At 45.9% G+C, this 19,384-nt stretch overlaps 1 protein-coding gene across 6 annotated transcripts in view; it reads left to right on the top strand.

Moving 5' to 3' along the window:
- LOC121585958 (amyloid-beta A4 precursor protein-binding family B member 2-like) overlaps nucleotides 1-19,384 on the top strand; it is a 45,020-nt gene that overhangs the window by 481 nt on the left and 25,155 nt on the right. For 4 of the 6 annotated variants that reach the window (XM_045204976.1, XM_045204973.1, XM_045204978.1 and 1 more), the window contains exons 2-9: nucleotides 498-584; nucleotides 5,624-6,888; nucleotides 11,550-11,731; nucleotides 12,145-12,282; nucleotides 12,814-12,899; nucleotides 13,214-13,271; nucleotides 17,286-17,432; nucleotides 17,507-17,634. In XM_045204976.1, coding sequence (XP_045060911.1) covers nucleotides 5,649-6,888; nucleotides 11,550-11,731; nucleotides 12,145-12,282; nucleotides 12,814-12,899; nucleotides 13,214-13,271; nucleotides 17,286-17,432; nucleotides 17,507-17,634 — 1,979 coding nt within the window. In that variant the 5' untranslated portion in view covers nucleotides 498-584; nucleotides 5,624-5,648. Of the gene's footprint in view, nucleotides 1-497; nucleotides 585-2,621; nucleotides 2,701-5,623; nucleotides 6,889-11,549; nucleotides 11,732-12,144; nucleotides 12,283-12,813; nucleotides 12,900-13,213; nucleotides 13,272-17,285; nucleotides 17,433-17,506; nucleotides 17,635-19,384 lie in introns of all 6 variants that reach the window. The other 2 variants (XM_045204975.1, XM_045204974.1) reach the window with 2 other exon arrangements.

The raw sequence follows: 19,384 nt of genomic DNA, 5'->3' as shown, positions 1-19,384 counted from the left end.
GGATCATAAGGTTAGAAAGGTATAGGCTAATGTAAGGCACGAGAAGAGGATGCAAACACTCCACCCATTTAGTGACATCATCTCCTTTTATAAGTTGAAATGGTCTAGCATTTTAGTTGAAGCTTTATGTTGGTGGCATATGTATGAAATGTGTAGTATCATGTATTATTCAACTCCAGTTATTAGCCTACCACACCGTTTGAAAAATAGTTAGGTCTACCTTCGAGGCCTACACAAATTCAAGAAAATTATTTCTTAATATTCCTTAACTGGAGTAGGCCCAAGCCTGTTTCAGCAGTATAGGCTACAGTACAGATGTATTTGAGGTGACTATTTTAAATATTCATATCGATGCTATAGCAGCATCTGTTCACCACAGTGTGTGAAAGACATAAAACAACCCACCTCTCCTATTGCTATTGAGATGTGCTGTTTGTGTGTGCTCTTCGATCACACTGATCAAGCTGTGAGAACTCACCGTCAATGTTCCCTCTAAGCTGTGCGCGGTCGCGCACCTCCTCCAGGACTGCGGCGCAGAAGAAATGCCATGCCGCGCAGAGACGCAAGAGATTGAACTTCACTGAGTAAGACCCATTAGTTTTCACTATATAGATGCACTTTTTTTCTGTGATCGAATCAACATTATATCAGCCCCTTTTCAATGCAACAAACCTAAACAATGCTAACTTTGCCAGATTGAGTCTGTGATTTTGTTGTAGGAAGAGCCAGAGCGCAACGGAGTAGAATTCTATTGGCGGGGGTAGCCCACAAGCGGTCCTTCAATCAACCGCGAGTGAATGCGCTTTTCTGATCAGTTCAGATTAGAGCGCAGAGCCGCGCGTGTGCACATTTGTTGATATTCTTTGCTAGTTATTAGCCCATTTATAGATAAGTATAGGTCAGAAATGGGGAGTTACTGATTCCTACAAGAGCACAAACGTGTAGGCTACATTTTAATATGTATTTGAAAAGCCAGTCAGGTAAAAAGCTATGTCTTAATTAAAGGGGCAGTGTTTTATTTGGAGACGGGCTTGAATATGCAAGTAAGCCAATAGGCAGAGGGATAGCTTACATGGTCTAATTCTCTTTATGGTAATAATAATTAATTTTATTTTGTAAAGTGGTTTCTGGCATCATACAATACAATGCAATTTACAGTCACCAATCTGGCCCATGGTGTTAAAGACCAAGTAAAAAAATCATGAATTAATGTAAAAACGTATTTAAAAGTCTCATGCAATGCAGGCCTGCATTGAACACCCACATATAGGCTACTGTAGGCTATATCATAGAAATCAAAAGCTATTTCCATTTGAAAATGTTATGGGATTTGCTCCATTGGTTTTGTTGGTAGACTTACATTATGCTCAAATAGCCACAATAGCCTATTGGCTACTGTCTAAAACTGTAATGGTACAGCCTCAGTGTTCACTGTAAACGCAAAATTCTCACAACTTTCAAGTTTCCGCTCGCAAGACCTAACATTTGCTCAGTGCCCCAAACAATTAGAAGGAACATTTCTCGCATTCGGAACTAACTTCTAACCTGCATGAGTCGTGAGTTCTGCTCTGACACCTGTCCCACCTACAGTAAAATAAAAATAAATAAATATGCCATTTAGCAGACGCTTTTATCCAAAGCGACTTACAGTCATGTGTGCATACATTTTTTGTGTATGGGTGGTCCCGGGGATCGAACCCACTACCTTGGCGTTACAAGCGCCGTGCTCTACCAGCTGAGCTACAGAGGACCACTACAGTACATAGAAGGCTGTATCTCATGCCTGACTGTATGTTATCTACAGGAGTCTATGATTATTCTTTCAACGCCAGCTCCTTATTCCTGCAGTAACTCTGAGGGCTGGTTTCCCAGACACAGATTAAGCCTAATCCTGGACTAAAAAGCATGCTCAATTGAGAATCTCCATTGAAAAAGCTATTTAGTCCAGGACTAAGTCGAAGATGAACCTGTGGCCAGGAAACAGTCTTCTAGACATTTCTCAGCTGTAAATGACAACACTGCTAGTTGACGTCCTCTAATATGGGTCGTGGTACCATGTTTGGTAAGGTCTCATGAATGACCTAAAGTGATGGGAATACAATGTGTGTGTAGTAAGACAACAGCTGAGCTGAGTGGTGATGTGAACTCAATGTCCCTGCTGAAAACTGCTGTGTCATTGTCCTATCTCACTCTGTCTCTAATATCTATCTCTCTTGTATTTGTCTCATGCCCTTCTGCTAACTGAGGTTTGCAGAGTCAGAGGAAAAACACACTATCTCGGTCTGGATCTAGCAGCTCTCTCTCCAGCTCTGAGATTTATGCAAAGAAAGCAGGCATTTGTGCATTTGCATATTGCACAGTTGATACCTTATCAATTGCTTCCTCAGTTTTGGTGTTTTCCCAGGCCAGGGTATTTATTATGTGAGAGGATAATGAGGGTAATGCAAAGTGAGAGAAATGTCAAAAACGGTCTTGAAATCAGTAGCAGACGGTATAATGTCACTTCGTATAGAGAGCCAAAATATCCTTATGAGTCATGTTTTGTGTTAAATATCTGGTAACATTTTAGTCTATCATAGGTGTAGGCTGATTGACCTTGTTTGACATTATTTGTGTTACAGAAGCTCTACAGGTTAGTTCCTGAGTGCTCTCTGACACCACAACACCACCCAGAGAAGGTTGAAGGGCCCTCATGAAAAAGTACATTGTGTGGAGATATTTTGTCTTAAAATGTAATCTCTTGCTTTTTCCAAGGGCTTGTCTTGTTTTCAAATCTGCTGTGTCCATGTTTTCCATCTTTCCATGAAAGAAGTTAGCATTTGTGTTTGTTTACCTGTGTATGTGCATGCTTCCGTGTGTGTGTGTGCAAGTGTCTGTGTGTGTGTGTTCATTTGTTGGAGAGGGGTATGATTGAATTGAAGAACAGAATATGATAAAAACCAACCACTGAGCCCTAAACTCAAAGCCCTGTCTCTTCCTGATTACATCTGAATTGACAATTTCTCTGGCTGGGTCCAGTTGCCAGCACAAAGCTGATCACCAGGGAGATACAAGGGTCAGCTAGAGAGTAGGATCTGCTCTGCAGCTTGTCAGCATCTGGACCTAGCATTGGTACACCTTCCAACAGCCTGTCTCTAGCCTTGGCATGGTGTATCAGTTGTGGATGAATACATTTACAGCAGTAAGCCTCATGATTGCCAAGCATGTCAAGAAAATAAGACCCAGGTTATAGGTTTGGCACCATGTTTTAAACAGTGTGACATATTCACCAGATGTGACAAACAAAAAGGGAGAGAGAGGGTGTTACTGTATTGGGACACAGTTACAAAACACACCACAGAGTGCGTCAATAAAACCCTCCGCTATTGGTCGATGGGTTGCCAGAATGTTGAATAGTTGAGGCTTTTCATTTTGTGTGAGTGCCATGGCAACAGATCAATGCCAGAGGAGTGGCTGTGGGCCTGATGGTCTGTAGGACTTTATAGAGCCATACGGAGTATCTTTATTCATACAGTGGGGAAAAAAAAGTATTTAGTCAGCCACCAATTGTGCAAGTTCTCCCACTTAAAAAGATGAGAGAGGCCTGTAATTTTCATCATAGGTACACGTCAACTATGACAGACAAAATGAGATTTTTTTTCCCAGAAAACCACATTGTAGGATTTTTAATGAATTTATTTGCAAATTATGGTGGAAAATAAGTATTTGGTCAATAACAAAAGTTTCTCAATACTTTGTTATATACCCTTTGTTGGCAATGACACAGGTCAAACGTTTTCTGTAAGTCTTCACAAGGTTTTCACACACTGTTGCTGGTATTTTGGCCCATTCCTCCATGCAGATCTCCTCTAGAGCAGTGATGTTTTGGGGCTGTCGCTGGGCAACACAGACTTTCAATTCCCTCCAAAGATTTTCTATGGGGTTGAGATCTGGAGACTGGCTAGGCCACTCCAGGACCTTGAAATGCTTCTTACGAAGCCACTCCTTCGTTGCCCAGGCGGTGTGTTTGGGATCATTGTCATGCTGAAAGACCTAGCCACGTTTCATCTTCAATGCCCTTGCTGATGGAAGGAGGTTTTCACTCAAAATCTCACGGTACATGGCTCCATTCATTCTTTCCTTTACACGGATCAGTCGTCCTGGTCCCTTTGCAGAAAAACAGCCCCAAAGCATGATGTTTCCACCCCCATGCTTCACAGTAGGTATGGTGTTCTTTGGATGCAACTCAGCATTCTTTGTCCTCCAAACACGACGAGTTGAGCTTTTACCAAAAAGTTATATTTTGGTTTCATCTGACCATATGACATTCTCCCAATCCTCTTCTGGATCATCCAAATGCACTCTAGCAAACTTCAGATGGGCCTGGACATGTACTGGCTTAAGCAGGGGGACACGTCTGGCACTGCAGGATTTGAGTCCCTGGCGGCGTAGTGTGTTACTGATGGTAGGCTTTGTTACTTTGGTCCCAGCTCTCTGCAGGTCATTCACTAGGTGTCCCCCCCGTGTGGTTCTGGGATTTTTGCTCACCGTTCTTGTGATCATTTTGACCCCACGGGGTGAGATCTTGCGTGGAGCCCCAGATCGAGGGAGATTATCAGTGGTCTTGTATGTCTTCCATTTCATAATAATTGCTCCCACAGTTGATTTCTTCAAACCAAGCTGCTTACCTATTGCAGATTCAGTCTTCCCAGCCTGGTGCAGGTCTACAATTTTGTTTCTGGTGTCCTTTGACAGTTCTTTGGTCTTGGCCATAGTGGAGTTTGGAGTGTGACTGTTTGAGGTTGTGGACAGGTGTCTTTTATACTGATAACAAGTTCAAACAGGTGCCATTAATACAGGTAACGAGTGGAGGACAGAGGAGCCTCTTAAAGAAGAAGTTACAGGTCTGTGAGAGCCAGAAATCTTGCTTGTTTGTAGGTGACCAAATACTTATTTTCCACCATAATTTGCAAATAAATTCATTAAAAATCCTACAATGTGATTTTCTGGAGAAAAAAAATCTCAATTTGTCCGTCATAGTTGACGTGTACCTATGATGAAAATTACAGGTCTCTCTCATCTTTTTAAGTGGGAGAACTTGCACAATTGGTGGCTGACTAAATACTTTTTTCCCCCACTGTATGTGCTTCTCATTTAGACTGCCTTAGTCATACAGACGTGGGATATTAATTTGATCACCCTGCAGGAAATTTAAACTTGTAGTGTATTTGAGGTTTAATAAGTCTTCTGAAAGTAGAATGTGAAAGTTCAGACTTGATTTTTCCCTTAAGAAAAATGTATCAACCCATACAATAATCCACATAATAATTCACATTTCCTGTTGCAGCAAACTGGCTCAAATTAAGATCCTACATCTGTATGCTGACTTTTCTTGTGTTTCTGCCTCATACCACCAACCCAGTCCTGTAATCCTCCTAACTCATCACACATGGAGAAGACGTGACTCAGGCCAAGTTTCCTTCAAGTACTGTGGTGGATAATGGGCGCCGTCACCAGTATCAGATGTTGAATTCCTATGAGAGCTTGGAGCTGGTGTGTGTGTGTGTGTGTGTGTGCTGCATGTGCATGTGTGTTTTGTTGTACTCCTAGTGAGCCCTTTCTCCTCTTTTCTCTCCCTCTCCAGTTGACCTCTTGACCTCTCGTCAGTCATGACATCCGTCCACACCCCCCCTCTCTCCCGCAGTGGCTCCTCCCCTTCCTCTGTCGGCCTGGCCAATCACAGCGGTCCCCCTGCCGCCCCTCCCACCTCCCTCAGCCTGCGCTCCTCCTACAACCAACTCCTGGGTCGTGATGTCATAAAGGAGTCCCCTACTGCCATGGAAATGGGGAGTTCTGCCACTTTACCAAAGAGTCGCCATAGATATGCCATGACCAGCGTGCGCAGTGCCATGGGGCTGAGCGACACCCTCGCCCCTCCCACCCGAAACCAGCCCCCCACCGGTGGTAAGCGCCTCCCCACCAAGTCCTCTTCATCCTCTGCTCTCTACTCCTCCTCCTCTTCCTCATTCTTCTCCACCAACCCCAAGCTGGCGAAGAACGGTGCCAACCTGCAGAGGAAGGCTGAGACCCAGCAACAGGAGCAGAGTAAGACCAACACGGAGGTCAAAGAGCAGGATGACATCATCACTCCCATACACAGCACTGATTGGCTGGAGGGGGAGAAAGACAACTCCCAGGGCCCACCCCCATTCTGTCGGAGGACCAAGAGTTTTCTGGAGTTCCATGAGAAGGAAGAGGACCCTCCTAGGGTAGAAAACAAGAAAGAAGAACTTCCCAGCAAGGAAGGGGAGGAAGAGGATGAGAAGCACCCCTGCCCTGAGAAAGATCAGGTCAGCCCGGATAAAGAGAGAGAGAGACCTGAGGAGGAAAAACAGACCCCAAAACAGGAGGATTACATGGAGTGGCACCCTCTTCCTCTAACTGCTAATCAGTCTTTTCTACAGGGGGCCCAATCTCCCCCCATCTCCCCCCAAAACAACCTCAACTGGGCCCAAGAGAACAAGATTCAGAGTTTTCCCCCTCCCCAGGGCAGAAAGGAGGCCTTAAACCAGGGCCAGGGTCAACCACATGGGTTTGAGACGCCCCCCAAACCCTCCCGGAGCGCCCAGGCCCCCCCGCCCAGAGTGATCAAGGTGGAGCTGCACCCCAGCAATGAGAACCCGTACCTCCACCGCCCCCCCTCTTCACCCCCTAAGCAGCCCAGGGGGGAGGAGAATACCCCTCTCCTGCTCCAGACCCCCCCTGCATCCTTCGGCCCGGACCCAGAGAAAGGAGCTCCTAAACTGGGTACTCTGAGGACGAAGGTGGAGTCTCCCCTGGAGGATGAGGATTCCAGCTGGACCACCCTGTCCCAGGAGAGTCCCTCCCCTCAGACCCCACAGGAGATAGGTGAGACAATGATATGATATACCTTCTGGCTGGCTTTATGTCTGTTTGTCTGAGTGACTGGCTGGTTGTCTGTCTGTCTGTCTGTCTGTTGGTCTGTCTGGTGGGAGATATACTTTCTGTATGTCTGTCTGTATGTCTGCCTGTCGGTCTATCGTCCTGTCTGGTTGGAGATACAGTTGAAGTCTGAAGTTTACATACACCTTAGCCAAATACATTTAAACTCAGTTTTTCACAATTCCTGACATTTAATCCTAGTAAAAATTCCCTGTCTAAGGTCAGTTAGGATCACCACGTTATTTTAAGAATGTGAAATGTCAGAATAATAGTAGAGAGAATGATTTATTTAAGCTTTTATTTCTTTCATCACATTCCCAGTAGGTCAGAAGTTTACATACACTCAATTACTATTTGGTAGCATTGCCTTTAAATGGTTTAACTTGGGTCAAACGTTTCGGGTAGCCTTCCACAAGCTTCCCACAATAAGTTGGGTGAATTTTGGCCCATTCCTCCTAATGGAGCTGGTTCTGCCCACACATTTTCTATAGGATTGAGGTTTGGAAGTATGCTTGGGGTCATTGTCCATTTGGAAGACCCATTTGCGACCAAGCTTTAACTTCCTGACTGATGTCTTGAGATGTTGCTTCAATATATCCACATAATTTTCCTTCCTCATGATGCCATCTATTTTGTGAAGTGCACCAGTCCCTCCTGCAGCAAAGCACCCCCACAGCATGATGCTGCCACCCCTGTGCTTCACGGTTGGGATGGTGTTCTTCGGCTTGCAAGAATCCCCCCTTTTCCTCCAAACATAACAATGGTCATTATGGCCAAACAGTTCTATTTTTGTTTCACCAGACCAGAGGACATTTCTCCAAAAAGTACGATCTTTGTCCCCATGTGCAGTTGCAAACCGTAGTCTGGCTTTTTTATGGCGGTTTTGGAGCAGTGGCTTTTTCCTTGCTGAGCGGCCTTTCAGGCTATGTCGATATAGGACTCGTTTTACTGTGGATATAGATACTTTTGTACCTGTTTCCTCCAGCATCTTCACAAGGTCCTTTGCTGTTGTTCTGGGATTGATTTGCACTTTTTGCACCAAAGTACGTTCATCTCTAGGAGACAGAACATGTCTCCTTCCTGAGCGGTATGATGGCTGCGTGGTCCCATGGTGTTTATACTTGCATACTATTGTTTGTACAGATGAACGTGGTACCTTCAGGCGTTTGGAAATTGCTCCCAAGGATGAACCAGACTTACATTTACATTTTCGTCATTTAGCAGACGCTCTTATCCAGAACGACTTACAAATTGGTGCATTCACCTTATGCTAGTCAGTTTTTTATTTTTTGGGGGGGTGGGGTAAGGGGGGGTAGAAGGATTACTTTATCCTATCCCAGGTATTCCTTAAAGAGGTGGGGTTTCAAGTGTCTCCGGAAGGTGGTGAGTGACTCCGCTGTCATGGCGTCGTGAGGGAGCTTGTTCCACCATTGGGGTGCCAGAGCAGCGAACAGTTTTGACTGGGCTGAGCAGGAACTGTGCTTCCGCAGAGGTAGGGGAGCCAGCAGGCCAGAGGTGGATGAACGTAGTGCCCTCGTTTGGGTATAGGGACTGATCAGAGCCTGAAGGTACGGAGGTGCCGTTCCCCTCACAGCTCCGTAGGCAAGCACCATGGTCTTGTAGCAGATGCGAGCTTCAACTGGAAGCCAGTGGAGTGTGCGGAGGAGAGGGGTGACTTGAGAGAACTTGGGAAGGTTGAACACCAGACGGGCTGCGGCGTTCTGGATGAGTTGTAGGGTTTTAATGGCACAGGCAGGGAGCCCAGCCAACAGCGAGTTGCAGTAATCCAGACGGGAGATGACAAGTGCCTGGATTAGGACCTGTGCCGCTTCCTGTGTAGGGCAGGGTCGTACTCTGTGAATGTCGTAGAGCATGAACCTACAGGATCGGGTCACCGCCTTGATGTTAGCGGAGAACGACAGGGTGTTGTCCAGGGTCACGCCAAGGCTCTTTGCACTCTGGGAGGAGGACACAACGGAGTTGTCAACCGTGATGGCAAGATCATGGAACGGGCAGTCCTTCCCCCGGAAGAAGAGCAGCTCCGTCTTCCCGAGGTTCAGCTTGAGGTGGTGATCCGTCATCCACACTGATATGTCTGCCAGACATGCAGAGATGCGATTCGCCACCTGGTTATCAGAAGGGGGAAAGGAGAAGTTTAATTGTGTGTCGTCTGCGTAGCAATGATAGGAGAGGCCATGTGAGGATATGACAGAGCCAAGTGACTTGGTGTATAGCGAGAATAGGAGAGGGCCTAGAACTGAGCCCTGGGGGACACCAGTGGTGAGAGCACGTGGTGCGGAGACAGATTCTCGCCACGCCACCTGGTAGGAGCGACCTGTCAGGAAGGACGCAATCCAAGAGTGAGCCGCGCCATAGATGCCCAACTCGGAGAGGGTGGAGAGGAGGATCTGATGGTTCACAGTATCAAAGGCAGCAGATAGGTCTAGAAGGACGAGAGCAGAGGAGAGAGAGTTAGCTTTAGCAGTGTGGAGAGCCTCCGTGACACAGAGAAGAGCAGTCTCAGTTGAATGACCAGTCTTGAAACCTGACTGGTTTGGATCAAGAAGGAGGATTCAGCAGGGAGGAGAAGGTGGCAAAGAGCTTCCTAGGGTTAGAGGCAGATTCTTGGAATTTAGAGTGGTAGAAAGTGGCTTTAGCAGCAGAAACAGAGGAAGAAACTGTAGAGAGGAGGGAGTGAAATGATGCCAGGTCCGCAGGGAGTCTAGTTTTCCTCCATTTCCGCTCGGCTGCCTGGAGCCCTGTTCTGTGAGCTCGCAATGAGTCGTCAAGCCACGGAGCAGGAGGGGAGGACCGAGCCGGCCGGGAGGATAGGGGACATAGAGAGTCAAAGGATGCAGAAAGGGAGGAGAGGAGGGTTGAGGAGGCAGAATCGGGAGATTGGAGGGAGAAGGATTGAGCAGAGGGAAGAGATGATAGGATGGAAGAGGAGAGAGTAGCGGGAGAGAGAGAGCGAAGGTTGCGACTGCGCATTACCATCTGAGTAGGGGCAGAGTGAGTAGTGTTGGAGGAGAGCGAGAGAGAAAAGGATACAAAGTAGTGGTCAGAGACTTGGAGGGGAGTTGCAGTGAGATTAGTAGAAGAACAGCATCTAGTAAAGATGAGGTCAAGCGTATTGCCTGCCTTGTGAGTAGGGGGGGACGGTGAGAGGGTGAGGTCAAAAGAGGAGAGGAGTGGAAAGAAGGAGGCAGAGAGAAATTAGTCAAAGGTAGACGTAGGGAGGTTAAAGTCACCCAGAACTGTGAGGGGTGAGCCATCCTCAGGAAAGGAACTTGTCAAGCTCATTGATGAACTCTCCAAGGGAACCTGGAGGGCGATAAATGATAAGGATGTTAAGCTTGAATGGGCTAGTGACTGTGACAGCATGGAATTCAAATGAGGAGATAGACAGATGGGTCAGGGGAGAAAGAGAGAATGTCCACTTGGGAGAGATGAGGATTCCTGTGCCACCACCCACGCTGACCAGATGCTCTCGGGGTATGCGAAAACACATGGTCAGACGAGGAGAGAGCAGTAGGAGTAGCAGTGTTTTCTGTGGTAATCCATGTTTCCGTCAGCGCCAAGAAGTCGAGGGACTGGAGGGTAGCATAGGCTGAGATGAACTCTGCCTTGTTGGCCGCAGAACGGCAGTTCCAGAGGCTGCCGGAGACCTGGAACTCCACGTGGGTCATGCACAAAGTAGATGTCCTAAACGACTTGCCAAAACGATAGTTTGTTAACAAGAAATTAATGGAGTGGTTGAAAAACGAGTTTTAATGACTCCAACCCAAGTTTATGTAAACTTCTGACTTCAACTGTATACTGTTGAATAACACCTTATTCCCTATAGTGTACTGCTTTAGAGCCACAGAGCACTCTGGTCATATAGTATTGCCTGTAGGTATGCCCCTCTCTCTCTCTCTCTCTCTCTCTCCTCTCTCTCTCTCTCTCTGTCTCTATCTCTCTGTCTCTCTTTCTCAGGTTAGTCTCTCACTCTCTCACTCAGTCTCTCAATCTCGCTCTCTCTCGTTTTCTGTTAGAAGTCTTTTAGAACACTCAGTCTTGATTGAAAATGTAGCACATCTCTCCTTGATGACTATGACTTCAGCGAAACTGCAGAATCCTTAATGACCCCTGTGAGCCACCGTACTCTGCAGGCATTGGAGGAAGAGAGGGAGAGAGATAGGATAGAAGGGGAGAGAAAGCAAGAAGAAAGTTAAAAAGAGGAGAGGAAGAGAGAGAGATAGAGAGAGAGAGGTAAAACAAAAATAGAGAGGGGAGACAGAGAGGCCTGTGTCCTCTGAGTGCTACTTCAGGAGTTGAGCCCAATGGTTGCTATGACAACAGAACAGGATGACCATCTCAGAATTGACCTAGACCACTGTCTGTGTATCTGAGTGTCTGAGTTGTGTGTGTGCACTTTAGTATGTGTGTGTGTTTGTCTGTGTGTGTATTTCTGTGTGTGTATTTGCGTGTGTGTGTGTATTTGTGTGTGTGTCTAAGTCAGTCTCTCTACATACACGTATATCTGTGTCTGCATATGAGTGTGTGTTTATGTCAGTGTATGTGATCTGTGTGTAGTTAATGTGTGTTGTTGTGTGGTACATCAGATGTGTGGGTTGAGGGGGACCTTCCCCCAGGCTGGCGTGAGGTCACAGACCAATCAGAGATCTATTTCTGGCATGTCCCCACTGGCACCACCCAGTACGACCGCCCTGTCGCCACGACACACCTCGACCCACACCCTGGCTCACAGCAGGGCGACACAGTCACCCTGAGACCCCCCAGCGAGGTGAGGCCTGACACACACACATAATGTACACACACACACTCAAAGGCTGTGTTTAGACAGGCAGTCCAATTCTGGTCTTTTTTTAACAAATTGGTCTTTTGACCAATCAGATCAGCTCTGAAAAAGATCTGATGTGAGAAAAATATCAGAATTGCGCTGCCTGTCTAAACGCAGCCAAACTCGCACACATGCATGCACACTCACACATACTCACGCACACTCACTCACACTCACACACACACTCACACACACACTCTGTGTACACTGAGTCCTGCCGCTAGAGTTCCTTTGATAATGTCATATCTCTCTCTCTCTCTCTCTCTCTCTCTCTCTCTCTCTCTCTTTATCTCTCTCACTCTCTCGCTCTCTCTCGGTTGTTCTCTCTTCCCTCCGCTTTCTACCTCTCTCTGCAGCGTCCTAGCAGTTTGGTATCAGACAGTTCATTGGAGCCTGTGCCCTCTCCCTCCGGCTCCTCTCCCTCCTCCTCCACCCCTCCCTCTGATCTCCCTCTGCCTGACAGAGGCTTTGACAACACCAGCTACACTGTCAGTGTAAGACTACACACTACTAACGGCACCATGTACACAGGCTCAGAAACAACTGAAATCACACATGTGTACCTTAAAAATTCGGATATGTAAGAGATAGTAAAAAGTATCAATATATATAAAATATGAAAGGGATGTGGTCCTCTGTAGCTGAATTGGTAGAGCATGGCGCTTGTAACGCCAGGGTAGTGGGTTCGATCCCCGGGACCACCCATACGTAAAAATGTATGCACACATGACTGTAAGTCGCTTTGGATAAAAGCGTCTGCTAAATGTCATATTATTATTATTATTAGATATTAATGTATCTCTCTCTCTTTTCTTTCTCTCTCGCTCTCTTTCTCTCTCGCTCTCTTTCTCTCTCTCTCTCTCCTCGCTCTCTCTCTCTCTTTTCTCTCTCTCTCTCTCTCTCGCTCTCTCTCTCTCTCTCTCTTTTCTCTCTCTCTCTCTTCTCTCTCTCTCTCTATCGCTCTCTATCTCTCTCTCGTTCTCTCTTCCCCCTCTCTCTTTCTCTTTGATCCCCTTTCTATCTAGGAGCTGAAGGACTACCCAGTCTATCCTGACCCCAGCCTGAAAGCTTTTGAAGGAGCTACTCTTCGTTACGCCTCACTGAGACTGCAGTAAGACGCACACAGACACACACCATAAAACACACAGACAGTCGATTAAGGCAGCCCCCTGCCACCTCTCTGATCAGTAGGGGTTGGGTTAAATGTGGAAGACACATTTCAGTTGAATGCATTCAGTTGTGCAACTGACTAGGTATCCCCCTTTCCCTTTCCCAGTATTCAACAACATTGCTTACCAGACATTCAGCATAGCCTGGATTTCTGATTAGCACATTCGTCACATTTCTCCTGACCATTTCTCATTATTATTCAGTCATTCACACACACTTTAATGTCTTTGCTCATGGTTATCTCTCCGTCTGTAGCCCTGCCCAGTTAGAGACAGTGGACCTCAACAGTGCCTGCACTGACCCAGAGGGACAGGTGAGACCTCCTTAATCACTGATTTTACAAGGTTGGATAGAGGACAACAATGGAATACTAACCATGCTGTCACCTATCCAGAGGAAGGGGAGGGCTGGAATGATGTAATGTGCTGTCCATTGAGATTCTGTAGCAGTACCACCTAGTGGTAGTTTAGTGAACTACTGCCTTGTACCAAGGCTCTGCTACTAAATGGCAGGTTTAAGTGCCCCCTGCTGGATAATTGGTTAATGTACATGCTCCCCAACAGAGGTGGTGGGGGGTGATGTCATAGCAAGGTTATTATAGTAAACTAAAACTGAAACTAAAACGAATCATGAAAAATCTATTTAATAAACTGAAATAAAATAATTAAGAAAAATTTAAACTATACTGAAACTATTATCTTTGACTCCAAAATGACCTAAAATAAAATAAAAGTCATCATAAATTATGTTCAGTTTTTTTTTTCTCATAGGGCAAAAATAAAATAAAAAATTCAAGCAGGTAAATGCTGCTCGGAGATGGCGATGTTTCAAATAGGCCTAGCTTGTGCATCACTATCACTAGCTACATAGTCTGTAGACAGATGGGTTGCCTCGCACAGTGTAACAATGTTTCAGCATACACATCTGTACAAGTACCTGCATCGCTTGGGACAGAGAGGAGGAGTTGGAACAAGGAAGACCGTACCTTATCTGGTGACGTCATTGCCTTATCCGGTAGTTGCCCTAGCAGAGGTGGAACTCAGTCGGGGTCTCAACTTACTGTTGAGAGTTAGAATAGTAGAATGCACAAGGTGCAATTTCGAAATGTGGTTTTGCATCAGCAGTTTTTCTCATATGTCAGTCACTGACAGTAACTCAGTTAGTCCATGTCAGCTAACATGTTATAGATTTTTTAGGCCGGCTCTGACTGCATGTGTGGGTATGGATGTGGGTACGAAGCAGACCCACGAGCCACTGCTGCCCTGGAACAAGCTCCCCCACGACACGCCAGGACAGCGTAGTCACTGACCACCTTCCGGAGACACTTGAAACCCTACCTCTTTAAGGAATACCTGGAATAGTATAAAAGTTATCCTTCTACCCCCCCCAAAAAAAAAGATTGTCCCACTGGCTATCATAAGTTGAATGCACCAATTTGTAAGTCGCTCTGGATAAGAGCGTCTGCTAAATGATGTAAATGTAAATGATGAGTTCAGAATTTTTGTGGCCCCCATCAAAGTTGTCCATCCCTGCCCTAGCGTAAACATCCCCACTGGACACAAGGTTGTAGCTTGCTAGCTAGCAGGATGTAGAATGTGGAGGATATTTTTTATGAGAGCATTTTGCTAGATTGTACATCTACATTCACTAAAACCACGGCGAAGGTTTTGGTTTCGAATGGCAACGTTCTTAGACTGTATGTCTCCCTACAGGCTACTGAAAGAGTTAGATTTTCAGGCTTTGCCCGCCTACCCGTGATTTGTTGGGAGTGTTGTCTGTCTGAAGAGGACCGATCCTTCCTGGAATTTTTTTTTTATGTCCAAGAGAATCTGAGATCCTCCCCAGACCTAGTGCTGTTTCTCTAGGTCTGGGATTCCATAGCCATCACTAGCTAACACCAGCCACACCAGCCATCACCAGCCATCACTAGTCATCACTAGCCAACACTAGCTAACACTAGCCATCACTAGCCAACACTAGCCAACACTAGCTAACACTAGCTAACACTAGCCAACACTAGCTAACACTAGCCATCACTAGCCATCACTAGCTAACACTAGCTAATACTAGCTAACACTAGCCATCACTAGCCATCACTAGCCAACACTAGCTAACACTAGCCAACACTAGCTAACACTAGATAACAGGAAATAGAACCTACAACACACATGGGTACTGGCCTCTCATATATAGGCTACTTTCTGTCCCTAATACTAAAACTAAAACTGAAACTAAATGATATAAAAACGAAATAGAAAGGTTTTTATCAAACTAAAACTGGATAAAAACTAGTAAATCAAGTAGGGAAAATAAGTGAAACTAAACTGAATTTTGAGAAAAACGAATAGAAATGAAAGCTAATATAAAAACAAAACAAAACTATAATAGCATCATAGTTTGATGAGGTTGTTGTTGTTGTTGATGTTGATACGGTTTCTGAGTGAGAATGACCAGAAGGTAAAGAGAGGGAGAAGAAAAAGAGGAGGAAGGATTTAGAGAGTAAACAGTTAGGCCTAATGTACCTGGAAACATTCAGATGGAGAACAGCTGTTGAACGTTTCACACGTTAACGGATAATGTGTTCATGTGTGTCTGTCCATGCGCGTGTGTGTGAGTGCATGAGTGCGTTCATGCTTGCTTGCTTGTATGCATTTCTGTGTGTTCATACACACCTGTTTGTGTGTCAGTCTGTGTGCATGTTTGTCCATGTGTGTGTGAGAGTGAGAACAAAAGCCTGGGGTCTGTCCCTAAAGAGAAGAAGAATACATTGTGGTGCTCTGTAGAGGGAGGGCTGGCTCTGGGCTTTCTATCTCTCTCTCTCTCTCTCTCTCTCTCTCTCTCTCTCTCTCTCTCTCTCTCACTCTCTCTGTCTCTCCCTCTCCCTCTGTCTCTGTGTCTCTCTCTCTCTCTCACTCTCTCACTCCCTCTCTCTCTGTCTCTGTCTCTGTCAAAGCCCTGGGATGCACTGAACCACAGCCTTTATATTTTATAAACTGTCGCTTGCGCATGCACCAAAAATGTTTAGGGGCCTAATCATAGAATTACATATAGAATCTCTATGAATTCAATAGGATCTCTGTGGGCCTAGTCGTAAACATTTGTCATATAACTTTCAACACAACCATTTGTCATTTAACTTTTAACACAACCAGTCATGATGTTTTCATCTGATTGTCAAACAATCACATAATAATAATAATAATAATATGCCATTTAGCAGACACTTTTATCCAAAGCGACTTACAGTCATGTGTGCATACATTTTTACGTATGGGTGGTCCCGGGGATCGAACCCACTACCCTGGCGTTACAAGCACCATGCTCTACCAATTGAGCTACAGAGGACAACATCAAAGGGCTCTTTAACTAGGCTACCCACACGTTCAGCCACTCGCAACATATTTCCAGCCTTAAAACAGTGATGAATGGAAAGAGACATCTGTTACACCAAAAAAGTGTAATGACATTTGGCGATTGTCATTAGGCCAGAATGTATGCCTCCACTGCTGTCCTCGCGCATCTCGGGTGTCGGCCACTACTGTCCTCGCGCATCTCGGGTTTCGGCCACTGCTGTCCTCGCGCATCTCGGGTGTCGGCCACTACTGTCCTCCCGCATCTCGGGTGTCGGCCACTACTGTCCTCCCGCGTCTCGGTGTCGGCCACTCCTGTCCGTGCGCGTCTCGGTGTTGGCCACTGCTGTCCGCACGCGTCGGTGTCGGCCACTGCTGTCCTCGCGCGTCTCGGGTGTCGGCCACTACTGTCCTCCCGCGTTTCGGTGTTGGCCACTACTGTCCTCCCGCGTTTCGGTTTTGGCCACTCATCTCTCTGCCTTGACAAAATGTATATGTTTTCATCTAACCACATCGCATTTTAGAGCGTAGGCTATACCACCCGTTTTCAAGTCCATTCGCTCATTTTTCATGCCTCGGACATGCTGTAATGATAAAAAAAGTGTTTTTCTTGACATTTTGTTTTAATTATTGTGATAGCCTCATGTTTGACCGGTACTGCGTACCCCCACTATTTATTTTGCCGGGATGCCATACCAGACCATACCGCCTTACTTTCACCTCTTGAACGCACACCCATGGTATCTGCTGCATTATAGCCTACCACTGTTAAAAGGCCTCTCTTCACACATTTGACCAGAGATCTACAGATTCACTTACCAGACTGGACCGTTTTACTTTCACCCCTACTAATGAGTATAAGTGTGTTTATTATTCAGTGTGTGTGTGTGTGTGTGTGTGTGTGTGGGCGGGGGTACTGGCTAGGAGTCTGTATATATTATATTAAATGTATATGAATCCATCTATGTGTGTTGTAGTCGTTCCCGGTGCGTTCTCTGGGCTGGGTGGAGATGGCAGAGAGGGACCTGACAGAGGGAAGGAGCAGTGTGGCTGTCCACCACTGTATCAGACAGCTGTCCTACTGTAGGAGGGACATACAAGACTCCGCTGGGGTCTGGGGAGAGGTGAGGACACTGTGTGCGTGTGTGCGTGTGTGGGCGCATTGATTGATGTATTGACATATTGATCGTCCCATCAGGGTAAGGGCATGCTGCTGGTGCTGCAGGACCGTGATCTGACCCTGGTTGACCCTGACGACCACAGCCTGCTCCACTCTCAGCCAATCAGCAGTATCCGTGTGTGGGGTGTTGGCCGAGACCACGACAGGTGAGGAGGACGGGAGGGGGGGTCTTATAAAGGGAGATACATCATACTCCTGTATTACAGCCGTATTACACCTAGTACCACACCTAGTGAATATCCTGTATTACAGCCGTATTACATCTAGTACCATGCCTAGTGAATATCCTTTATTACTGCCGTATTACACCTAGTAGCACGCCTAGTGAATATCCTTTATTACAACCGTATTACACCTAGTACCACGCCTAGTGAATATCCTGTATTACAGCCTTATTACACCTAGTAGCACACCTAGTGAATATCCTGTATTACAGCCGTATTACACCTAGTACCACACCTAGAGAATATTCTGTATTACAGCCGTATTACACCTAGTAGCACACCTAGTGAATATTCTGTATTACAGCCATATTACACCTAGTACCATATTACAGTAGTATTACACCTAGTACCACACCTAGAGAATATTCTGTATTACAGCCGTATTACACCTAGTAGCACACCTAGTGAATATACTGTATTACAGATGTATTACACCTAGTAGCGCACCTAGTGAATATCCTGAATATCTGGCACACGTTAGGTCCCTTGATACCAATTGACCAACGTTTCCATGCCCAAAGAATTCAGGTTGTTCTGGAGGCAAAGGGGGGTCCGACTCGGAACTAGATAAGCTGGCCACTGAGTGTATTTGTATAGGATTGTGTGTATAGACATTATGGACAGTATATGAATAGAAAAGGTGTGTACAACAGTTATATAGGATGAACCTTGACTAGAATACAGTATATACATATGAAGTGGGTAAAACAGTATGTAAACATTATTAAAGTGACCCGTATTAAATGACTATGTACATAGGGCAGCAGTCTCTAAGGTGCAGGGTTGAGTACCTGGTGGTAACCAGCTTGTAACAGTGACTAAAGTTCAGGGCAGGGTACTGGGCGGAGGCTGGCTAGTGGTGACTATTTAACAGTCTGATGGCCTGGAGATAGAAACAGTTTTTCAGTCTCTCGGTCCCAGCTTTGATGCACCTGTACTGTCCTTCTAGATAGTAGCGGGGTGAGCAAGCCGTGGCTCGGGTGACTGAGGTCCTTGATGACCTTCTTGGCCTTCATGTGACACCAGGTGCTGTAGATGTCCTGGAGGGCAGGCAGTGTGCCCCCATTGATGCGTTGGGCTGACAGCACCTACTGAATATCCTGTAAATCAGGGGGTTGTGGGAGTGTCTGGAGAGCATTGAGATAAATATTGCCTCTATGTTGCTATTGTGTAATACATACACCTCTATTCCAGCTATATTACACTTGTAATAGTTACTCCGAGGGTATGTTTTAAAGAGAATAAAAAACTGTACAAGGACAGAGTGTTTCCACCGACATGTATTGGCTGGTTTATCCACATTGGGGAGATGGGGACCTCTCCATCATTCTATGGTGTGACATGGTCTTAACCTGTCCATATTGAGCTGGTATTGTTGCTGACTCAGGCAGACTTGGTAATTGTGGTTGGACAGAGAAACCTGGTTCCTTCAATGATATTCACACCCCAGGGCTCAGTCTTGGTTAAGGTAGCGTTCTGTAGGAGTGTGCACATTTTGACCCTCCAGAGATATGTTGAAAGGTTTTGGTTCTGGTACGGTGGTTTTCTGTGGCTATGAATGTCTGGTTGTTTTATTAAGAAGCAGTAGTGGTACGGTATGTATTGATTCTTTGGATTAACTGTGTTGCATTTGCTGGACATTTGTCATGTGGAGAATGTGCAGTTGTGTTCC

This window comes from Coregonus clupeaformis, chromosome 2, assembly GCF_020615455.1.
Source record: "Coregonus clupeaformis isolate EN_2021a chromosome 2, ASM2061545v1, whole genome shotgun sequence".
Lineage (NCBI taxonomy): Eukaryota > Metazoa > Chordata > Actinopteri > Salmoniformes > Salmonidae > Coregonus > Coregonus clupeaformis.
Note: the sequence above shows the minus strand (reverse complement) of the source record. Positions and strands in the feature narration are given on the sequence as shown.